At 38.1% G+C, this 23863-nt stretch overlaps 1 protein-coding gene across 10 annotated transcripts in view; it reads left to right on the top strand.

Moving 5' to 3' along the window:
* Positions 1-23863, top strand: part of RAPGEF4 (Rap guanine nucleotide exchange factor 4) — a 178018-nt gene that overhangs the window by 128996 nt on the left and 25159 nt on the right. For all 10 annotated transcript variants that reach the window (XM_071747346.1, XM_071747342.1, XM_071747339.1 and 7 more), the window contains 11 exons: positions 2987-3071; positions 7217-7277; positions 7981-8057; positions 9179-9325; positions 10588-10703; positions 13990-14078; positions 15915-15993; positions 20297-20447; positions 21752-21840; positions 22293-22323; positions 22569-22647. In XM_071747346.1, coding sequence (XP_071603447.1) covers positions 2987-3071; positions 7217-7277; positions 7981-8057; positions 9179-9325; positions 10588-10703; positions 13990-14078; positions 15915-15993; positions 20297-20447; positions 21752-21840; positions 22293-22323; positions 22569-22647 — 1004 coding nt within the window. The remainder of the gene's footprint in view (positions 1-2986; positions 3072-7216; positions 7278-7980; positions 8058-9178; positions 9326-10587; positions 10704-13989; positions 14079-15914; positions 15994-20296; positions 20448-21751; positions 21841-22292; positions 22324-22568; positions 22648-23863) is intronic.

The following is a 23863-nucleotide window of genomic DNA, read 5'->3' as shown; positions in this document are numbered from 1 at the left end:
ATTTATTCTCTTGTTCTTTTTTAAAAATTTACTTAGGTATTCCACCCAGCAGTGAATAATTAGAACCATACTAGATTTCTCCATAAGGATTGTATTAAGTTCCATAGTCCTTAGTAGAGTTTCCTGCCAATGGTATTTAATAAACTAAATATTATTCTTAGGGAAGGAAGTACAGATTATCTTTGCACAGATCAGTCTACAGATATTTTGGGGTATTATATATGGTAAATTTTTTTTTATGGAGTTAATCAAGGAGCACCGATTCAAGTACAAAAATTACATAATTAGCTTCTCTGCTAGAGTAAGTGAACATATATTCAGTTTCATACTCAGGCACAGGTAGTGGGTAAAATTATTTATTTCTCCTGTATATCCTTTATGACAGTTGAAGCCAAAAGTTGTACTCTCTAAATATATGCTTATTTGATGCATAAATGCAATGTTATGAGGTCTCTGATCCTTTCCCTTGTTCTTATTACCTGAGAATTTTCTGATTAGCTGTGTAATAAAAATAATCAATGATATTGCTTGCATGTACATGGTTTATCAATGGCAATGTACTATATTATTGTCAACATCCTAGTCTCAGAGAAGCTCAATGTCTCTGACCTTGATAAATTCTCCAAACACTTTTATTGATCACTTAATGTCACCTGAGTTTTCCTGTCCATTAGTGTGTAGCCTCATTCTCTACCTATTCCATTTATTATCCTGTCTATAACCAGCTATTGCTGTTAGAATGTGTCCCCTGCAGAAACTAGGTCTTTACACAGCAGGATCCTACAAATCAATATCAGTGGGTCACCACACAGGTTTAACAGAAGCAGTGCTGCCTAATATCTCTCCATGTGACATCTGCAGAAGCAGAAGTAAAGACTGGGTACAACCACTGTAGATTGTCAGTGCTCCCAGTGTGCTAACACAGGAGGCAAATGGACATACCCACTGAAAGGAGAGTGTACCCTTTTGTCTTGACAGAGATCTGAGGCAGTAACACTTTATCCTTTTAGATTTTAGTTTCACTAGAAATTTGTTAATTTGTTGCACTGTTTTCCATTTTCCAAGACTCCCTGGTTTTGCGAGCATGTGGTAAAATCAGTTGTTACTTCCAGTGGGAAGTATTATTTGTTAAGATTCCTACTTTGTGTTTCTTAAATCTCTAGTGAAAGGTATCTTTGTTTTGGCTTAATTTTATTCTGTATTTAATTAAACTGCTACTGCCCCACAGAAATTACTAGGCATCCTTACAATTTCAAGCCAGATTTAGAAATAGTAAAGAGTGTATTGAGTCACTAGAGGGCATAGCAGTACCAAACAAGTTTCTGTTTCTTCTGTATCAATTTATTCCATTCTGTAGGAGAAAAGAATAATTTGTACCAGAACATTTTTTGCTCAAATTGGTCTTTAATCCAGATAATAATAAATGCATGTCATTGGTAAGTGAAGAATGGGTGAAATATATAGCATACTTAGAAGATACCAATTGTCCTTACATTTTCTATTACTTCTTCAGTACTTCCTTCATCCAAAAGAAGTCTCCATCAAACTTCTTTTGCAAAAAGATGTGATATATATAATCCAGAGTAACACAATTGCTGCATACTCCCTCTACTTCACACGTGATTTAGACAGAGAGTTGAACCAGGAGGTGATAAGGCAGATGTTTCCCTGTATGACATTCCTGATCCCTTCTGGATGCTAGAATCTCCTCTAATACTGACTTTTTAGGAGGAAAATTATGAGAAAGGTTGATTGTGACATTTATTTTAGAGCTGTCCAAAGATTTAGCTTTGCTGTTAATTATTTTGATACCACACATAGCAGGCAGTGGGGTTTGGAACTATCCTGTTCTTGATGTGAGCATATAAACCTCCTTTGAGACTTCTGCCCCTAGACTGGATTTCCAGTATCCCCTTTAATCACTTCCTAAATTTTCCCTTTCTACCTTCTTATTACTAGGTTGCTCTTTTCTTCTGTTCTTGGCCCATCAATTTAGCTACTGATAATTCTGCTTTTCCCAGATCTGAAACATATTATTTGAAAGGCCTTAGTGCCATAAAATTAACGTGGGATGATGGTTTAAAATTTTTTTTACGTGTGTGTATGTAACTCCAATGGACTGTCTGAAATTGTATCACAAGAGAATTTGTCCTTTTAGAAAATAAAGTTGCATTGGAGACTTTAACTGAAGACAACCTTATGAGTGGAGAAAATAGTGGGAGTCACTCACAAGTTCCTGCAGCACCTTCTCATGGGTATTGTTCATTCCATCCTCCAAAGCATCTGACACGCTGCAGTCCTCAGAGTATTTTGGTCTTTCTTTAGCAGTCATAAACTTCCCAGTGTGTAAACCACAGAAATGCAACTTCAGTCACAGTGGCAGCCTCATTTCTCCTTGTGCTATAGGATTATTCCTTCATCAGCATCTGCTTTTTATTAATAGCCAGTTGTATTTTTCAGTGAGAGAAGTTGAAACTACTGGGTGTTTCTTTCTTACCTATGGCTAAACAACAGCACTCAGCATTAACTTCATGCCCATTGTTTACTCTCCTCCAAGATTCTGCTTCTTCCAATCTTTTCAGCAGAAATTCACACCCCCCCTTTAAAAAACACCACTACTGTCTGTTACAACTAATTAGTTCTGCATGTAAAATATGGTGCAGATCCCACAGTCAGGAGTCCTTTTGAAAGGAATAGATTATGTGCCATTTATGATTTATCTGACCTTGTTATGTAAAGGACACTTGACTTCACCAGAAAAGTTGCCTAATCAGGATCTCTCTAAGGTGGTTGCCATGGCTGCTGCTTGGTGCCATTTCGGTTGTTTCATAGCACTTCTATCCTTTATCCAGCCAGAACCATCATTCAGTCCCTGTTTAGTGAGGCTGTAGCCTTCAGCAGACAGTACAGTGGTATTTTGTGTTGTTTCATACTTCTCTGAACACTAATTTTGGGTGTTTATTGAATTTTGCTGTTCTCTCTATAGGCCCGGACAGAGAACCGTAGATGACTTAGAAATTATATATGAAGAACTTCTTCACATAAAAGCCTTATCTCATCTTTCTACCACAGTAAGTATTTTAAAAATGTCACTCACCACCAAATGGGAATTTTGACTTCTGGTGCTTTATTAGAATTGGAGCACCTACAACCCTTTCCATTCATACTTGCCTTGCAAAGAAGTTATTTCCACCTGTGAGGACCACCCAAGTGCCATGCAAATGTAGGTTGTCTTTTGGATATCAGATATGATTCTTTTCATGTGTTTCTGCACAGCCCCTACCTGACTTGGCAGAGGTGCCTCTGTCTGGGTCCATATCTGACTTCAAAATAAGGTTCATGCAATCTTACCTGACACCTGAGACTGTGGCACCACGGAATTTTGCAGAGTAGCTCTCTGATTTCTGGACTATAAGAAGTCTTGGCTTGAGCCAGTTAGACAGAGGTATTACACAGTGCAGAAAAACATACTGTGCAGTGCTGGCTGCTTGGAGCTTGGTCACTGAGAGAAAGAAACTTCATCAGACACCTCTCTGAGTGGGTAAGAACAGTACAGAGAACCAAGAATAATAAATTAAGGGGAGAAAATTCAACTGTTTAATATCTCACCCTTGACACACCATGTAAACTCCTGAATCAAGCTAAACAGGACTTCATATGGTAGCAGAAATATGTGGGTACTTTCAGAAAAAAAAATGAAGACAGCCAGAAAGTAGATTTAGGTTTGTTTTATAGCTTCTTTGGAATTTCTTGGTATTTTCAATAATTGTCAGCTAGCTTGGACAGATGCAGCTAATTCTTTCTGTAATACAGTTTAATATAGTGATCCATGCAATCTTGCTGCACCTGAGCAATGCTTTTCTAAAAGAATGTACATCCAGAGCTGGTGGCTGAACTAAGAGGGAAGAGCTAGCCAAAATCCTTAAGCATCTCTGAGATGTAGAAAAGAAGTATTTAAAGAAAGACTTCCATAAGATCCAGAAACAACCTTTTTCAAATCACACAGCAGCAACTACCCAAGGTGGACAAATACTGAGAGAGAGTGGGGAACACTGTTGATATTATAGGCATAATTAAGAACAAAAAAATCTGAAACAGAATATTTCCAGCTCAGAAGAAATCAGACATGAGGTCAGAATCCCCAGCAAGTTATCATATAGAACAAGTACGGGAAATGATACAAACTGCAGGAGATAGTTGATTCCATACTTGTAATAAAAAAATTGGAAATGCCAGCCTATTATGTGCAGCACGAACTAAAGCAGAGAACACAAATCATGACTAGGTTAGAGGAAACCTTCAGAGGAACAATAGACAACGTTGCTTTTGTGAACCAGAAGATTAATGGTCAATCGACTTGAAAGCAAATAGAATGCTTATTCATTTTAAGCAAAGCATAATTCCTGAAGTAATAAATTTTCTAGCTATGCTATGAGCAGCAGGAAGTAAAATGTATAAAACTGAAGTTGCGTGGTGGTGAACTAATCCCTGCTGGAGAAGCCTGTGAAGTTAATGTATGAATGAAAAACAATTATATAATACAGTATTAAAACCAACTCAAATTCTTGGTTTCATCAAGAGGATTCATTCACTGCATAGGCAAATGACAAACAACTGAAAACATCTGAGGACATACATGGATAGGAACTCTCTACGATGTGCAAAACAGTTCTAGTGGGGTTGTATTTCCCATCCTTATGAAAGTGTCATTGCCTTCAGCAGAGATTATAAAAGAGTTGGGTGAGCAAATTGTTATATAAATCATAGGCCTGTAAGTGCATTCACTGGTCAGTGCACTAAAAAAACCTGTCCAGATATCAACATGTATCCTTCTTGGGGTAACAGCCTCAGTGGACAAACACAGAGCAACTAACATCATCTACCTGGACCTGTGCAAAGCATTCCCCACAACATTCTAAACTCCAAACAATACAGATTTGATGGATGGACCACTCGTTGGATAAGTAACTGGCTGGATGCTTGCACCCAAAGGGTTGTGATCAATGACTCAGTGTCCAAATGGAGACGTGTGACAAGTGATGTTCCTTAAGGGTCAGTATTTGGACCAATGCTGTTTAACGTCTTTGTCAGTGACATGGGCAGTGGAATTGAGTGCATCCTCAGCAAGTTTGCTGACGACACCAAACTGTGTGAAGTCAACATGCTAGAGGGAAGGGATGGCATTCAGAGGGACCTTGACAGGCTCAAGAAGTGAGCTTGTGTAAGCTGCATGAAGTTCAACAAGGCCAAGTGCAAGGTTCTGCACCTGAGTCAAGGCAATCGTATGCACAGATACAGGTTGGGAGAAGAAAGGATTGAGGGCAGCCTTGAGAAGGAAGAAGGACTGGGGGATGATGGTGTACCAGAAACTTAAAATGAGCCATCAGGGTGCACTTGCAGCCCAGAAAGCCAACGAGGTCCTGGACTGCATCAAAAGAAGCACAGACAGCCGGTCACAGGAGGTGATTCTCCCCCTCTGCTCTGCTCTTGTGAGACCCCACCTGGAGTACTGTGTCCAGTTCTGGAGTCCCCAGCATAAGGACATAGAGGTCTATGAGCATGTCCAGAGGAGAGCAGCAAAAATGATCAGAGGGCTGGAGCACATCCACTGTGAAGACAGGCTGAGGAAGTTGGGGTTGGTCAGCCTGGAGAAGAAGAGGCTCCAAGGTGACCTTATAGTGGCTTTCCAGTATCTGAGGAACAGATACAAGAAAGCTGGGGCAGGGCTTTTTGCATGAGTGTATAGAGACAGGACAAGGGGTAAAACTTGAAGGGGGGAGATTTAGGTTAAACATTAGGAAAAAATTCTTTCCTGTGAGGTTTGTAAAGCACTGGAACAAGTTGCCAGGGATGCTGCAGATGCCCCCTTCCTGAAAGTATTCAAGGCCAGGTTGGGTGGGGCCTTGAGCAACCTCATCTAGTGGTAGGGGTCCCTGCCCATGGCAGGAGGGGTGGAAATAGATGCTTTTTAAAGTGATTTTCAACCCTAGCCATTCTATGATTCTATAATTCTTCTCCAGACTGCAAACGGGGGGAGCTTTATCCTGGCTGTCAAGAAGTTCTGGGAGAGATGACTGGTGTGGGACATTTATGCTTGGTGCCTGAGCAAAACATTGGTGGGTGCCTTTAGGACATCACAGTCTGAATTCGTCAACCCATCTAAGGAGATGCAGCCATGAGATTCATCTGATTTTTGTCCAGAATTTGAGAATTCCTCCTCAAGTTTATCTTCATGGCTGGAAAATTTTTGTCAATTTAAACAGTTGGAGGAATGCTGTGAAAATACCAGTACTAAATGTATGTTGGAGTGAGCTTTAGATCTGTACCATTTGGCATGACTCTGAAACATGGATTGTCACCAGCTGAGATTCTCTGAAAAGAGGAATCCCACTGCTTGGAAATTGGCCTCCAAGTCCTCGGAGACTTGCAGTTGTATGAAGAGGGATGTAAAGCACATAGGAAAACTCAGGATAATATGAGGTTCCTGGTGCTGCTTCTATTTTGTGAAAGTAACACTAGCAGTGCCTACCATGAGAAAAAGTGATTGAACCAATGTCTCACTAGAGGCAGCTGCCCAGTCTGTCGTAAGAGCTGATCACACCAGAGCAATACAAACCCAACAAGGAGCAGGCTGACCCCAAGGGCAGTGTCACAATCTCCAGTTCCTGGAAGAGGTAGTGAGCTGGATGTTTTGTCTTGGAAGCTGTCAGGCAGAGAGGGGCCTCAGCAGGTCCAGATGGCTGTGCCGCACAGCTCAACGCAGCAGAAGTGACAAGACTTATGTCAGTAAGGGGGAGGGTATTGATTTCTCAGGGAATGACAGGAGTACTGCAAAAACCCATGAAGTAATTGACAATTGCTAGCTATTTTCTGTAATAGATTAGCTATTGCCATTCGAAATTTTCCATCATGTTAATTGTTAATGATGGTTTCATATATGTGTGTATGAAGAAAGATGTGGATACCTGTATCTTAAGGATGCCCTTGTGTGAGCTGTTTGGAGCCAGGAAATGTAGAGACTGATGTTCTGTAAAGCCTATCAGTAGAACGTTGGACATCAGGTGAACCAAACCATGATCTGTGAGTGTGACTCTGAGTGAATGTTGTATGATGCAGAGGGAGGGAAACGAGTGACTGGGGTATGTTATGTGACTTCCTCTCTCCAGGAAGAGTATGATAAATATAAAAACAATTATTTCCCTGTCTCTGTTTTAAGGTAAAGCGAGAATTAGCTGGTGTCCTCATTTTTGAGTCACATCCCAAAGCAGGAACGGTCTGTAAGTAAATGTCACATCTTCTTTCTCATCTGTGGCATGAACATTTAAATTCTAAATGTTTACATGACAAGAGCAAAACTTGTATGCATGCTTCAAACTTGACTGGCAGTCAGTGTTTAAAACCTAGGGTAATAGGTGTTGGCTTAGTCTGTTGCCAATTGCAGGAACAGTACCAAAGTTATTGGATGCATATACTTTTAAAAAGTAGGTGTGCTTTTATCCAGAATTTTGAGTTAGACCAATCTCTATTAAAAATCTATTTTAATGGTATCCTTGTATTAAAAAATATTGCTGCACAAAATAAAGGATTTAAAATGTTGGATTACTTGGACCTAATACACTGAGAAGTAGCAAATGTGTGGCAAATTCACAGCCAATAGAGAATTAGGTTAAAGCATGGTACTACTGGTAGGATCCCAATCTGTATGTTGATTAGTAATTGATAACCTGACGTATCAATAAAGTAGTCCTTGCATTTGTGACAGAAAATAAAAGCAACTTTCACATAAGTGTAATAAAATAACTGCTATCTGGGTGAAACCTCAAGGGAATTGCTTTTGAAATCATAGGATGCTCTTTTACAAGGTAGACATTAATATGGCTTTGGCAAAGTTACCTTGAATTTTGTCAAGTACAGAATCTGGCCAGTTTTATCTTTTGAATAACTGTATTCTCACCGTTACATCTTTTCTCTCCCTTGTAGTATTCAATCAAGGAGAAGAAGGTACTTCTTGGTACATTATCCTAAAGGGATCAGTAAACGTAGTCATTTATGGCAAGGTATTTTTTTCAGAAGTCTTTTTATATGATTCTGATTATTGAAATTGTAAGAGTAAACTTTGTAGGAATAGAATTTAATTTAGAGCAAAATTGCTTTGTCTGAGGAAACAAATTGAATGTAATTTTATTAGGAAATGATCCAGTGGTTTCACTGATTATACTTCCAGTTGATTGCTTTATAATTTTGGGATAAATCACACACATTCGGAATGTAATTCAGCAGTTACATCAGTGTCTAGTATTTAGGACAGTATGTAGGACAAAGTAATTTGCAGGAACTTGGTGAATTGCCAGACTTCTGTCTTATGGGGGTATTTGCCCTGTCCCTTTACCACCATATTCTCTTGCACTTGTATGACTAAATTTTCTCAGGCACATCAGGCATGTCTGACAGAAGTACTGCTTTGTGACTGGTGGTTCCCAGGTTGGATGAACCTCTTGAAAATTTATGTCCACTCTTCATTTTAATTAAGCTATAGACAATAAAGCATCTCTATTAAATTTCCAGTTTGAGAGAGATTTCTGAAGGCAAAGAATGGGACTCTGGTAAATAACAATTTCTTCAGTCTCCAGAAACCCCTGCTTGCCTATTGGTTTCTCATTTGATGACTGAGAATCCACCATTCTGAACACCAAAATCTAGCATTGAGGTCCCAGTGCTAAGTGTATTCCTAAGTAACCTTTATTTAGCTACATATTTTATACCATTTGGTGGGCCAGATCCACTGTTACTGTAAACTGGAATAAGTGGAGTACTGCTGATTTACACCAGTTGAAGATGTGGTGTTATGTGTTATTTCTACAAACTTGAGTTTATTTTTTGGGCCTCTTTAAATTTGAGCTGAACAACTCAACAACTTTCTTCAGCAGGGCTAGAGGAGTCCTTCAAGCTGAATGTAATTTCAGAGAACAAGCCAATTCTTTTCTATTCTTGCCTTTCTTTAGTAATAGTAATAAGCAGCTATCAAGTATTGTTTCCTAGTCATTATTTTGGCTGTTGATTTCCTGCCAAATAGATTTGTTTTGGTATTTGATTGTGGAGTCCAATGTTTGTACAAGGACTTCCAATAAAAGCCAGAGTAATGATGGGTTTCTTCATGTAAATGTTTTCCTCTGTGCAGGGTGTGGTATGTACTCTACACGAAGGAGATGATTTTGGCAAGTTAGCACTTGTGAATGATGCTCCCAGAGCAGCATCCATTGTTCTGCGTGAAGACAACTGCCACTTCTTGAGAGTGGACAAGGAGGACTTCAACAGGATTCTTAGGGTAAGAGTGGGAAGGGCCACCCTGACAGCGTGATAGCACAACTTGCAAACTTTTCTAGCATCTGTCTTATTTCTATGGACATACTGATATGGGTAATCGTGTTTGAATCGTCCATAATTGCAGAACAGAGATGTGACAGTCTAGAACTAAATTAAGAATACATTCATCATCTTTCCCCTTTTTCTGTTCCTGGGTCAGTCATGAAAATGGGACCAAATGAAGTCTTTTGTCTCTCAATTTTCTGTGGTCTAGAATTTGCCAAGTGCTCAGTTTTTTCTTAAGCTGTCCAGGATTTCTGAGTGATCTTCCATCCAACTACTGAATTGTACATGATCACCTGTTCTCCCATATTGGTCAGAGTCAAGTACACTAAGCTCAATAGATTCAAGGCATAAGCAAGTGTCAAATTAAATAAGCTATAGGTAAATACACAAACTTCTTTATCAGAGAGCTCTAGAAAGATTCCCAGACTAATTTTACAGTTTTTCACATTAGGGCAAATGTGTTCCAAACTCCATCTGTAATTCTGTAAATACAGGCTGATACAGCCAAAATCAGTATGATCCTGTGTTTGGCTGCATACGTGCCAATACTGCAGCAATAAATCCATTCCAGAGTACTGTGCTGGAAAAATGACATGAGATTGTGTTTAATGTGCAAAACGGAACCTGGATCCTATTGGCAGTAAGGTTGGGTTGGCCATGGAGACTCTCAACTGGTTTAGCTTTGGTCTGCACTTCAAAGAAGATCAAAGTCCATAGTCTTACTGATTTTCATCTGTGTTATTTGAATGCATATTATGTTCTTTTGTTCTTTTTCTACTATGATCTCATAGTAGTAAAAGAAAAATTTACCGACAGTTTACTAAGGTAAGACTTACCATTATAAAGTGCCATTCTCTTTTTTTTTTAAAGACAAAAGTCAGATTATAAATAATGTTCATATACAAATAGGGGTAGGGATAGACATTACATTACCTATGGAGTGACTCTGTTTTTTTGGCAAACTTTTTTTCCTTTGCCAAAGCCAGAGACTTCTCACATGGTTCTACCTCTATTCCCACTCACAATTCTCAGCCCACTTCCCCCAGTTCCAATGTTTCCCTTTCCATTCTGCCTGTGAGAAAAGCAGAATAAAGATAGATAAATTCAGGGGAAAAGAACCAACTCCAGAGACTTTTGTGTTTGAAAGTCTTGCACTTTTTCAGAGTAACGAGTCAGACAAGTTGGGTGCAATTACATTAAATGTAACTTGTCTTGCAGGATGTGGAAGCAAATACAGTAAGACTCAAAGAACATGACCAAGATGTCTTGGTGTTGGAGAAGATCCCAGCAGGAAGCAGAGTTTCTGCTCAAGGAAATTCACAGCCTCAGCACAAGTATGTTTTCATTCATTAGTGCAAATGTCAGACAATTATTAACCTTTTCATATGGTATTATTATCCAAACAATAGCATATCCTCCCTTTCTGTGGCAGAATGCAGTGCATATACATTTTTCCTTTTTTTTAATCGCCAGATGATCACATGCCCCCCATACTGGATAATATATCAATTTCTACCAGTACACCCATTCTATGTCTTAACACAATAATTCTCTAAAAGATTTCACTGTAAATACTTATCTCATGTAATAGCTTCTAAATAGACTGCACATGGAGAATGCTGAAACCCTATTAAGCTGGACAACTGTGTAGAAGACGTGAAAGAAATACATTGTTTTAATGCTAAGTACAGATATTTTCACTTTGGGTTTTGAGGTCTGGATTCTAATAAGAGTTTGCTAGGTACAATTTATATACAAAACAAAGATCTTGTGTGATGAAAGTCGCACAGCTTACAGAACAGGTTTGCTCGGTAATAACAATATTCATTATATTTTCTTTACTTTCTTACTGAAAAGGAAAAAGTACAATTCTGTTTGGATACTACTGTGATAAGAGTAGAGTGAGGCTATTATGATTCCAAGTGTTAGTAAAATCCCTCAAGACTTTTTAAATGTGTTATTTGCAAATGGATGAACAATTTTCTTCAGAAACGCTCAAACAATTCCAGCAAAATAAGCACAACGAAGTTTTACCCTTTTCTTTATGTTTTCTCAAAGAATGGGCTATTTACTGAGAGATATTTTGCATGTAGTTTTTATCTCATCTGGTATTTCATATACCTATTTTATCTACATAACTGAATATAAAGATTTGTAAAGGTCTGTGAAGGGCTGAATAAACCATTCCTTGTATTTTATATACATGTTTCACATATTTCAGAAAATGCCATTTCATCTTTCACTGGAGCTACTAGAACAACTAACTATGTTGTGAGGAAAACATCTACTCTTAAAACGAAATTCTTTGCCTAAATGAAGGGAACTTTACTGCAGCCAGTAGATCTGCACAGCAGCTGCAATGCAAAGCAACTTGGTCATAGATTTAAATCCATTTTGTTGGTCTTATATATTTTTCATGCTTAAAAAAGTAAAAGCTTCATTTCAGCTTATCTCAGACTTTACCTTCCTTGCAAACTCCTTGCACCAGCATTATTTGTGTTGTTATTTCTGATTACTTATTATATTTAATTATATTAATATATATTCTCACTTATTAATTATTTATTATATTACAAATTACAATTTGTATTACTTGTTCAGAATTTCATAAAAATAGCTTGAGACATTTATGGTACCTTGCTAAGTTAGGCAGTATCAGGCAGCTTACATTCCATGTAGAGCTTACATTCCACAAACATTTTCAGGTAAAGCTTGGAATTTTATTTCTGTAAATGTTTTATGCATTTGGTGAGCTTTTGGGTACTCTCAATCTGCCAGCAAAGGGATCTTTTGCTGATAAGAATGACAGACATAAGCTACACAAAAGAGAGAGCTTCCTTGAAAGTTCACTGTCTGCTTTTCAGCAATCAGTGAGTTCAGTGGTTTTGAAGATGACATTTCTTTTGTTTCTTTTGTTGGCAAATAGACGTAAGTAGCTAGATTCATGTTTAAGAGGCCAAATCAAAGTTACTGATGTATTCTGATTTCAAGAATGTGTTACTGGAATGTGTTAGGTGAGTGTTCAGTAGTTTCTCAAATCACTGTGCCCAAACAAGGAGCTTAGCAGGGACCTCTTCTTAAAGACTGACTGCTTTTTCCTTAACTTGATACCTCACATCTCTGATATCTCTACAGATGAGATGCCCTTTGGGCTTTGCTCCCTAAGCAGGTAAATACCGTTTGCACTAGAGAAATTCTCCGTATCCCAAAGTTGTTCCCTTTCCAGTCAACCAAGAAACTTAATTTTCTTCATCTTGGGGCAGAACTACATTTTGGGAGCGGATCTTCTCAGTCACACTTTGGATTCTACAGCCTCCTTTACTGAGGAGCCACAGCTCCTACACAGCTCCTACACAGCTCCCCAAGCCTTGCTTTCAAACAGTGACAGTTTAGCTCCAAAGGACTAGCTCTGAAGTTCTCTCCCAAGATCTAACTCTTTATGGGTGATCACACTCATGCAGGATGAATTCAGCAGCCTTGCCAGTCACTTCACTGTTCATTTTCACTTTCATATTCAGAGTACAGCAACCTGTGATTTCTCTGCTTCACTCACTTAGATACTTGGTTAGTATCTCTGTGAGGATGTGCACTGGCTTAACAAGTGTTTGTGTTCTTGGGACATCAATACAGTTTTTCCAAAGGGGTTGGCAGGTAAAAGAACTGTGACGGTCAGCACTCAAAGTGAGGAGGAGCTCCCAGGAGCTCAGCTCCACCACTTATTTCTCAGCAGGAGCAGAGTATCTTCACTTCTCGGGGTTTTTTCCTTTTTTTATTTTTTTTTTTAAGTTTCATACTTTATCAGTTGGATTCCAAAAGAAGAAAAAAAGGAAAAAAAAATGCAAAGATTGGAAGGTTGAAGAGAAAGAGAAGGATAAAAAAATCTGATCTGTAAGGAAAGAAAAAAAAGATGAGAGGACAAGTTTAGCAGTATCCTATGATATTCTGCTGGTACTTAAGATCTTGCCCTTTTTGCATGAGGCAGAAAAACTTTACTATTGCAGTAGATCTCTCACCTCCCTAAATTTACTCCAGGAAATGGTACAACCCTAAGTTTACCCACTTGAAAAACTTACTTCCTTCAGCTATCTAAGGCATTGCACAAATTTGAATATAGCCTTCTGTTGCATTATCTGCCCCTGTCTTCTCAGATTAACCCCTGTCAGTGATGCTGAAGGAAACTGTTTCCTTGCTCTGACACTGATTCTCATTTCATGCTCATAGTAAGTCTGCTAAGACCCTTTAATGACTGTGAATTGCTGTCATTACTGAGATACTTATTCTCAGCAGGTGAGCATTTCTGATGGCACCTCCCCAGGTTTGCACCAGTGCAGCTCTGCTGATTAAGGTGTAACTGGTGGTGTTATACTGGAGTACTTGTACAGGGAGGGGGCCATGGGTCATTTATCATTTCACACTCCTCCTGGGTAGCATGGAGAGTTATTGCTCTCATTTTTGAGGGAAAACCAACAAAGATCTTGAGTAGTTCTGTCCTAAGTTACCCACAGATGCAGGTCAGAGCAGGTTCTAATCAGCCCTGGTCTTCTCACTGGTACACCACTAATTCTTGACAAGCTGTTTTGCCTGTGGGACACTAACTGCTCCCTTCCCTCCCTTCCTCAGGTATATTGTGATGTCAGGAACACCAGAGAAAATTTTAGAGCACTTTTTAGAAACTATGCGCCCTGAAGCAACCTCAAATGAAGCAACAGGTAACTATATAATAAAGGCTGTGTTATTATCAGTGCATTAGATGCAATGGGATGCTTTGAAAAGCACCTAGTGATATTTTTTCCCAGAATAATATCTATCCATGGCTCTGAAAAAATGCTGAGAAAACCCAGGAAATCCAGAATTAAAGATAACAATAAACTTTCTCCTAGCCCATTCCATTTTATTTTTACTTCTGTTTAAGGGTAAAACAGCAAAATCTCAAAAGACACCAAACCATTCGTCATGACTTTAATTAGACACAACTGTAAGGCCAGGACAGGGCATGGATTAGCTCCCAATGATAATGGTACTAATACATCTAGTTCTGATGTTCACTTAATACTGTGAACTAGCTTGAAACCCCCAGCCAGTGCATTATGCTAGTACAAGTATTCTGAAGTTTTCATATCCATAGCACATTTAAACTACTTGTTTCTGATACTTTACCATGTGCTGGGAAAGAAGAATTATTACTCAGAAGAACTCAGTGCACTGTGGGCCAAGCCCCAAGAATGCAGGTTGCTGCAACTGCACTTAGTAGGCTGCTCTGTGTTAGTGTGAAGAGAGCAAAGAATTTACATCTAGGGATATAGATATTTACTGAGTTGCTATTACTAAGTATTTTAATTTTTAGAAGGAGTCAGACACAAAAAATTCCTCCTAATTGTAATAATATAAAAATATCTGCATTGCTTTAAGTTTTATAACAATAATTTTAGCAAGTTCTTTTTACATTGCAGGTATGTAAGAATTATATATTCAAAGATGTTCTTATATCTCATCTGTTAATGACCTGATAGTATTGGAAAAATGCATATAGTGGAAAAATTGATAGATTACAGAGATCCTTTTACAGTTTCGACTGTTTTTAAGAATATAAATTATCCCTCTCATAGATTCCTGTTTATCAGGATTACAAGCAAAATATTGCTTTTAAAGCAGTTTTTTTTCTTACATCCCTTACTTATTACATGGTTTTAAAATGCTTCCCTTATCTTAAAAGTTGCACTGTAGAGGTGACTCCCCAGAGTATTTTATTTTTTATCAGTGATACCATGTAAGACGTTCATAGTTTGAAAGTAAAATAAAGTTTATTCTCACTGCCAAACTTATTTGGGCCTCTGCTACAAGGCTTTGTAAGTCTTTTGTGTCACAAATACAAAAACAAGGCAAACTGGGATTTACACCAATGCTGCCATGGATCATTTTAGCAGAAAAAAATAGCTTGCTATGTTTTGCCAGAGAAAATATCAGTCATATCACTCATACACATTTTAATGTAAATGTAGAAGCTGTGATTTTTTTTAATCAAAGTAAAACCAGAAATTTGACTGTGTTTTCTGCTTTTAGACCTTCTGTGCATAGCTAGGAAATCCTCAAAGAATTAAATTGTTTGCCTTATTCTGTGTAGTATATACTAAATGAGTGGTCTGGTATTGCAGATTCTGAAATCTAAATACAGCAGCAGCTCTTAGGTACCTGATGTGGCACATCTGATACTTCTTATGCTAAGATCTCTACACTTGAGAAGTATATCCAAATATTTCACTTTAGCAGAGATGGGGATTTTTGCTGTGCCAGATTTCCCTTTGGCACATGCAAATGCCTGTTAGCATTAATTGCAATATAATTTGTACAGACAAGAATAAAAGCATGATGTTTTAGCTCACATTTGTTCATTCCCCACTTTCATACTTAATGCCTACTAACAAAGTGCAAAAAGACCCCTTTATTATCTGCAGAGGGCTAATAAGATACTTTAGCTAAGAGAAAACTCATAATCCTCAAGCTGTTTGCAAGGAGTTAACTGACTGCTCACTTTCTTCTCTTCACAGATTCTGTTTTAAATGATTTTATTATGATGCACTGTGTTTTTATGCCAAATAGTCAGCTCTGCCCAGCCTTGATGGCACAATATCCTTTTGTAAAGGAAAAGTTACATCCCTGTAAGAGCTATCCCCATCGGTGAAGAAACTTGAAGCTTCTCTCTGTCAAGAAATACATCACTTTTCAGGGGTGCTGTACTTTTTGGGTAGGTTCTCTGTGCTTGACTGACATCTATACATAGCTTAACAGCTCTGAAATTGATAGTGTATACCCATGATGAGATACAGTCCCAGGGCACAAAAGCTCTAGCTTTCCTGTGCTAATTACTGTTCCAAGGGAAAGAAATGTACTGTCCCTTCACCAGAAAAGTGAAATTGCATAAAAGTTTGGATTACCCTTCCTGTATCCTTTCTGTCTTTCCTGGCTTTTGCTGAGCTAGAGCATCAAGATTTTAATAAAGATCATTATGGTTTGGTGATTTCTATGGTCCACTTTACAGATTACAAGCTAGAGACTGCTTCAAGCAAAAGGATTGCTAAACTAGTAGAATAATTATTAAGTAGTTCCTGGGTGCTATCAGATCAGTTATTAATAAAAAAATAGTAATCTACAATAATAGTCTATAGCAAATGTTAACAAACTGCAAGAAACTTCAGTTGCATTTGACATGTAGTCCTGACTATGAGGAGATGAAAGCTCACACCAGATAGCATCAAGAGCTGGAGGTGATTCTTATCCTGTCTGCAGATTTTACAGAAGGAGTCTGAAATGTCCATCATTTAGTTACTGGCAGATCATTTAGTTTGGGGAGCTATTGGGCACTGAGAGTTTTCCTTGTGCAGAGTGACTTGAAGCTATCAAGTGACTGGGAGCATTGAATAAACATATAATGCTTTCTGGTTTAGAGAATTCTGACAGGGGTATAATAACTTCAATTCCCTATTTATTTCTTAGAATCAGATTGGTGTGAGAATGTGCTTTCCGTGAAGCTTAGTGAGGCGAGTGACAGCTGGGAAAGCTAACACCCTGAAACCACAGAATAGAGCATCATGTCCTCATCTGGCAAGCTTGAGAATCCATTTGTGTTACTCCTAGCAGGGACAGTAATTGTTTTGGAAACCTTTGGACCCATAAAACTGGTCTGAAGAAAATTGTACACCTGAAACAAACACATTTTCAAAAGCACATGGTTTTGGATATTAGAAGTATTATGAAATGCTGTTGCTGACAGCTTTGAGAGGGGAAAAAAGGTGCCATTCTTCATGTTTGGTTTGTTGGGGTTTTTTTTCTGATTTATCTGGCTTGTATTATTCAATCAGTCTATTTGAGTCTTGGGCTTATCTATCGTCAGTTATAAAAGTATACCTCTGATATCCAATAACTGAGAAAATCAGACACATAAGCAAAATGTACCTCTTTTTTTTAATAGAGGAAAAGCTTTTTTGAAGATCAAAGTGGTAGTGTCACTTAAGTATATGTATTCACTGTGTTGAAATCTATTCTGGAGAGGAGGCTAAAACCATGGCCTTAAGTGGGTCATGGCAGGCATCATGCTAATTCTTTTCAGAGAGGAGGAAGAGAGCTGGAAGTAACTGGTATCCCACTGCTTTAGTGTCAGCTTTTCCTAGAGTTGAATTATTGTTTATTTGGTCCCTTCTGAATATGGAAAATCAAACTGTGCTTTGTTGATTGTACCATTTAAATGTATTGTTGGAGTTGAAAGGTAGCTAAAAAAGCTAATCTTTTTGGGGCAAAATCACTCTACAAAACTGTTTGCTGGTGCTGTGAGACTAAGGAGAGATTAGTTATGCTCAGTGAGGAAATTAAAACATAAAAAATAAAGAAAGGTGATTCAGTCACAGACACTGTTTTTGCTCCAGCTCCCAGTTTTGATTCATACAAGTCTATTTTCCAACACCCACTTAGGATATTGTTTTAGCTGGCAACAAGGATGAGTTTAGCCATACCACTGTAGTGTTTTCAAGCATAGTAGAGGGTATAGATTATTTTGGTTGTCACTTGTTTATATATGTGTTTTGTTATCTGCAAGTTCTTTAATTGTGAAAGAATATTGCTTGATATGAATTCAGTGCTTCCTGTGCTGTCCCTTGCCACATTACTCTTTTTTAGTCATCAAAGTGCAATATTAAAAAAAAAAAAAATCACATACTTATTTCCTATAGGGAAGCAAAGGGCATGCTTCCCTATCCTGGATCAGGACATCAGTCCTGTGTGCTGGACCCAGGCCCCTGTTAACCTCTCTTCTTCACAGAGAGGGAAATGGACAAATTCACAGAGCTACAGCTTGTCAGAGGGAGTCAGAAAAATGCCCGAAAGAAAACTTGAAATAGAATGCCACTTCCAAAAATAGTGCAAATTTGTTAGCATATGTGCAGGTGTGCATCTTTAAAGGGCCACTGTCTAAATACTGAAGTAGAAACTCCTCTTTTACTCTCTTTTGCTCCTCTACAGGATGATGGTCCTTTAGTATGTTTCTGTATGAATATTTTGTGACCCTCTTTTACCATCATGCCAGCAAAATTGTTTGCATAATACTGTAGTAATAAAGGGTGCTGATTTTGCACAGCTCCTGATATGGTCAAGTGTTCTCACACAGGAAGGAACACATTTCAGAACTGCTTTCATTTCCTAACATATGCTAGACAAAATTAGAAATATATCTATTGAACTCAAACCATGTTACTGTTGATAAATATTTTACAGTTATCTGACACTAGTTGCAAGTACACATATTCTACTTCTGATTGCTGTCTGCAGTGAAGCTGCATCCTGTAGGTCTAGTAAAAATGGGAGAACCCTTCACTGACTTTTCCTGTGATAATGTTAATAAAAGAGCAATTAATTTAAATGAGCAGTAAAAATACAGAAAAATTACCAGTGCCTGTGGTGAGTCAATTAATAAGAAAGTTAAAATACATTAAATAATTACAGAGTTTGAAAGGTAAAAATGGCATGAGAAAAATGACTGTAGAATATTAAGCTTGCTCCCTGAGACATTAGAGCATATAGTTTACAATTTATGACTTACTTCTTATCACCCTTTGACTTTTTTCACTGCTGTAAATGTACTGACATGTTTAGTTCTTGAGTATTTTTAAACCTTTCCGAATGAAATTAAAATGCAGATTTCTAAAAGTTTGTCAGTCTAATGAGCACCCCAGTAACCCTGATAGTGTGTCAAATGCCTGCAGGGGTTTTGGGCTGGAGGATCGTTTGGAAAGTGTGAGTTAACAGATACTCTTTCCCATTATATTTTATTAATGTATGTTAGAGAAATGCTTATAAATTAGAAACTTAAAATAAATATCCCAGACAAATTAGATTTTAATTAATTTTTTTATTTTCTAATTAATATTATACTATCTTTTGTTGGAGCAACTGAAAGTGCACCTTGAAAGGATGCTGAACTTTGCTGTGAGTGAAAAAGTGTCAAATAGTTAGTATTTTAATAATAAACCTTGCTATATAGTTGGAAATAGCATATATATTCATGATAATCCAGAATCATAGGTTTTGTATGCAGGAAGAAAAGTTGAAGATGTGGCTGCACTCATTCTCTGCTTACTTCACATTCAGCCATCAGTTTACTGGGAAACAGTTTAACTATATGTTTTTAACTTCTGATCAGTGAGAAGTAGGCACATAAGTTGCCATATCCTGTTTCTACTAAGGATTCTTCTTCATTTTTGCATGGGTTAAAGACTGAAATTAGATTGGTTTATTGCCCGCTGTGCTTTTAGTTTTTTCTTGTTTTCTTCCCATCAGCAAATGATATTTTTGGCCTTATTCCTATTTGCCTATTTTTGTAATGCTGATACTTCATCATGTTTCCCATGTTTGGGAATGTCATGTTTCCCATTTTTTCTTACTGTTTATCACAGAATAACCATCACTAAGTATTGTGTCCCAAATAGAGTTTATTTGACAGAGTGGAACCTTTCTGATTTCCTCATATGAAAAATGAAGCTACTACAGAATTTATTTTATCCCATGTCTCTGTAGTCAGCCTAGGCTGTAAGGTTCCAGGTCCCCCTACCACTGTGGGACAGAAGAAAAAAGAGAAATACCCTTCTTCAGCCTCCACAGTTAGTCCTCTTCTCTCTTGTTCCAAGTGTCACTTCTGTCACAGCAGTTGTCTGTGTGGTGGAATTGTGATCATTCTTGTGCTCTTTAGAGAATTGCTGTCTTTTTACTTTTTAGTATGAACATGAATGGTTTGCAATTCTTTATGCTAGTGGCAGTCAGAAATCAAAAGTATACATTGGAAAGTTATGTTTGAACACCCTGCAAATGGTTTTCTCAAAGTTTGTGAATTCATACTGGTTTGGTTATTTTCAATGACTGAGCATTTTCCTTGACACCATGGCACCTATCATGCCCAGCCTTCCCAGGGTACAGAGCAAGAGAAAATGGATTATGCCCTCAACAACAAAAGGAGAGTCATTCGCCTGGTTCTGCAGTGGGCTGCTTTATATGGAGATTTACTACAAGAAGATGAAGCAGCAATGGCTTTTTTGGAGGTATAAAGGAATCGTTGTATCACTGTATTGAAAAATACCTACAAAGCAAGATAAGCTGAAAGCCTGTTTCTAGCCTGTAGAATTCTGTTATGAACTAAAGAGAAGTAGGTCATTTCAAAGTGCAGACTTGTCACTGTTTTCTCAATTTTAGCTGCAGACACTATGTGCACTGTTGCAGTGCTTGAACCATTGTCAGCTTCTGGACCTCTGAAGTATCTGCCGGAGTTTCAGACCCCTTTCAAAGCACTGCATGCTGATTGTGTTACTGCAATAGATGAATTTGGGTTTTTTAATATTTTCACGTGAATAGTTCAGAGGCTCTACAGGTTTATCTGTGGGCCTGTTTATGCCTGCCTGAGGTGTGCCAGGAAGGAGCTGGAGGATTCTCACTATACAAAATGAAAAAACATTTCCATTTGAATGAAAGGCATATTGCAGCTATTGGAACGTAAGATCTTTTTCTTCAGAACCTATCTGAACCCTTAAAATAATTTAATTCCTCAGACACAGTTTGTAAGGTCTTTGTGGTGCCAGATCTTTGTATTTCTAAGGTAAGATGTACTGCCAGTGTCTTCTTAGGTTGTCATGATTGCTGCTATTATAACATACTGTGTTCATGGAACACATCCCCATGTGTTACTTGCTGAATGAAAATTCTTGCTCCAAAGAGCTTAAGACTGAATCTAAGGCAAGTTAGCAGAGGAGAATTAGAGTAAGTTAGAGAGGGGTATTAAATATGACAAACATATATACAAGTTTTGGAGGCTGGCATGTCTTTCATTAGCTCAGAAGTTAAAGAACAATCAGTAGTTGCAAACACATAGATCCTTCTTAAGTTTTGTGTAAGTGTGGCAGGAAGAGGTTTGAGTAGGGTTTATAAGAGGGTATTACTGTGTTGGACCAGAGTAGCAAGTCAGCAGCTCTGCAGCAAATGAACCACTAAGGGCTACAACAGTAGTGGGTAAAAAAAAAAAAAATCTATCATGTCACATTATTTGTGAATTTTATAGTCTTTATCCTCCATAATCTGAAAATGCAATTCTTGCTCAAGCAGTCGGTGGTTACACAGTGAGCTAAGGAGCCTCATCAGGCTTCCCTTCTGCATGTGTAACACTTGCTTTGAATCAGCTGGAGATAAAACAAGTAGAAGTAATAGAGTATTGGGCCCAGCGTGTGTTCCCTCTATGCAGATTATCATTCTTTATAATCATTAAGCTATCAGATGTCATCTCATAATCCTCTATCCTGAGTACCTCTCAATTTACCCATATAGTTATTTAAAGACTTTTTTGTGTCATTTACAGGAATTCTATGTATCTGTATCAGATGATACTAGAATGATTGCAGCACTAAAGGAGCAACTTGCAGAGCTAGAGAAAATTGTAAAACAAGTGTAAGCACAGTTTTTGCTTCTTTCCTCCTCCTGCTCTTTTTCTCAGTAAATAGATGGATAAAATTTATTACTTGTATCTGTGAATGGCACTTTGTCATACAAGACTGGATGTTTGCATGTGAGCTTCTTTGGATGAATGTCTGTTGCCCTTTCATTCCACCTTGTTCTTGCAAAGACCAAACTCTCATTAAAAGTTTAACAGAAGAAGCAAATTAAGTAGATAACATTGCAGCTAAACTGGATGCTTATTTTATGCTTATATGAACTTTGCGCAGTACTTTCCCTGTCTTAGTTATATATTAACTATGGTGTCACTGAGTCTTTTCATATATGCAAACATCAATATATTGATATTGTAGTTTGACAAGTGGTCCATGTTCTATAGGTGATTTAGTACACAAAATATCCCAGGTAATTCTTAATTATATATTCTATGCCTTGTCTTTTTATAGTTCTGAAGAACCGAAAGCACCACAAAAGAAGGTAAGATGTTTAATTTGCCCAGTTTCTAAAGTAAAAGCTTTAGCACAGCAAATCCGTAAGCCCCTTTGCTTTTGTAATCATGGATATATTAAAAGAACACATTTGGAGATAGCTTTTAACATTAAGTGTCAGATTTTGCATTGCTGCTCTTTTTCCTGCCATTGCTAAGTGATTTCTTGTATTTCACGTCTACTCCATAATGTTTGGTTTTTGCACTGATGTGAATCCTGATGATTCATTTTCAGCACAAAGTTCTTCTGCAGCTGTTCAACACAAGTGATGACAGAGCACAGAAACGCCAGCCTATCAAGGGCAGTGACGAAGGTGAGTTCCTTCTCTGCAAAGTTTCTAGAGCCACTGAGATTAGCAGTAAACTTGTAGCTCTCAAAAAAAAGGATCTAAAAAATAAATAAAAATACCTACCTTCAGTTTTGAAGCCTGGCCTAAAGCAAGCTCTGTCTACTTCTGCTATTCCAAACGTTCTCCACCACTGATTTGAAGTGCTCCTGATTTTTGCCTATTGTTACTTGTGTTATCAAATATTGTGCTTTCTCAGAGGAAGATGTACAAACCTTTAAAAAAGAGAATTAATAGAACAGGTAAGAACTGGTTCAGACAGTGTCCATGCAGGTAACAGCAGTGCAATTAATAGTGGGTGCTGAAGGTCATGTTTGATCCTCTGTGTCCCTAATGTAGTTCGAGCTAACATGTACAGGTGTTCCTTTACACGACAGGAGTGAGCAGGGAATCCTGCTGTGGGTATCTGCCCTGAAGCACACAGCCTAGGAAACAAAATCTGCTGCTTTGCCCTATGGCTATTTTGTGGTTCTCTGAACAGATTAAATAATATTTGCATCAGTGTGTCAGAATACATTTTCAGTTGTACCAGCTTTTCATGTTGTCCTCTACTTCAGGCAGGTTAAAGCAAAGCTGTGTAAACAAAATCTTGAGCTCTGCTGATGAGATCTGTTAATTGTAAACAAAGACTACATGCCCTTTAAAGTCATACATCTGAGGACTTCGTTGTAACCACTAGGGCCAGTCTCCAGTGGTTGTTTTGGTTTATCTTCACCACAGAAAATAGCTTCTGCTTCAAAGCGTTTGATATTAAATGATAGCTCTTGCTAGTGAACAACACTGAAAATACAGAAACAAAAGGTCATATAGCTGAGAAAGCTGGTGCCATAAATCAAACCAATGTAAGAGCCATTTCAAAAGCTGGAAGTAACTGCATATGAATACCAGACATCCTGCCAGGCATTCTTCTGTTGTTCATATCAGTGTTTTTTCTAGGTCTACAAAGTGCAAAACAGTTGCTACTGCCAGGGAAGTACTACTTGTGTCAGTGTGGACAGGCAGTTACTGCCCCTTTCATATGGCAGCACCTTTCTCAACCTTAGGGCAGGCAGCACACAGAACACTGAAAATCCATGGACAGCTGTAACCCCTGGGGCTGCTTGGCTTGGCTTGACAGCTGAGCTGAAGGGAGTATTTTGCTAACTTCTTCTGTCTTAATTATCTGTCACTTTGGGCTGCCTTT

The sequence above is a fragment of the Heliangelus exortis genome, chromosome 6 (genome assembly GCF_036169615.1).
Source record: "Heliangelus exortis chromosome 6, bHelExo1.hap1, whole genome shotgun sequence".
Classification (NCBI taxonomy): Eukaryota; Metazoa; Chordata; class Aves; order Apodiformes; family Trochilidae; genus Heliangelus; species Heliangelus exortis.
This window is presented reverse-complemented; position numbering and strand designations above follow the sequence as displayed.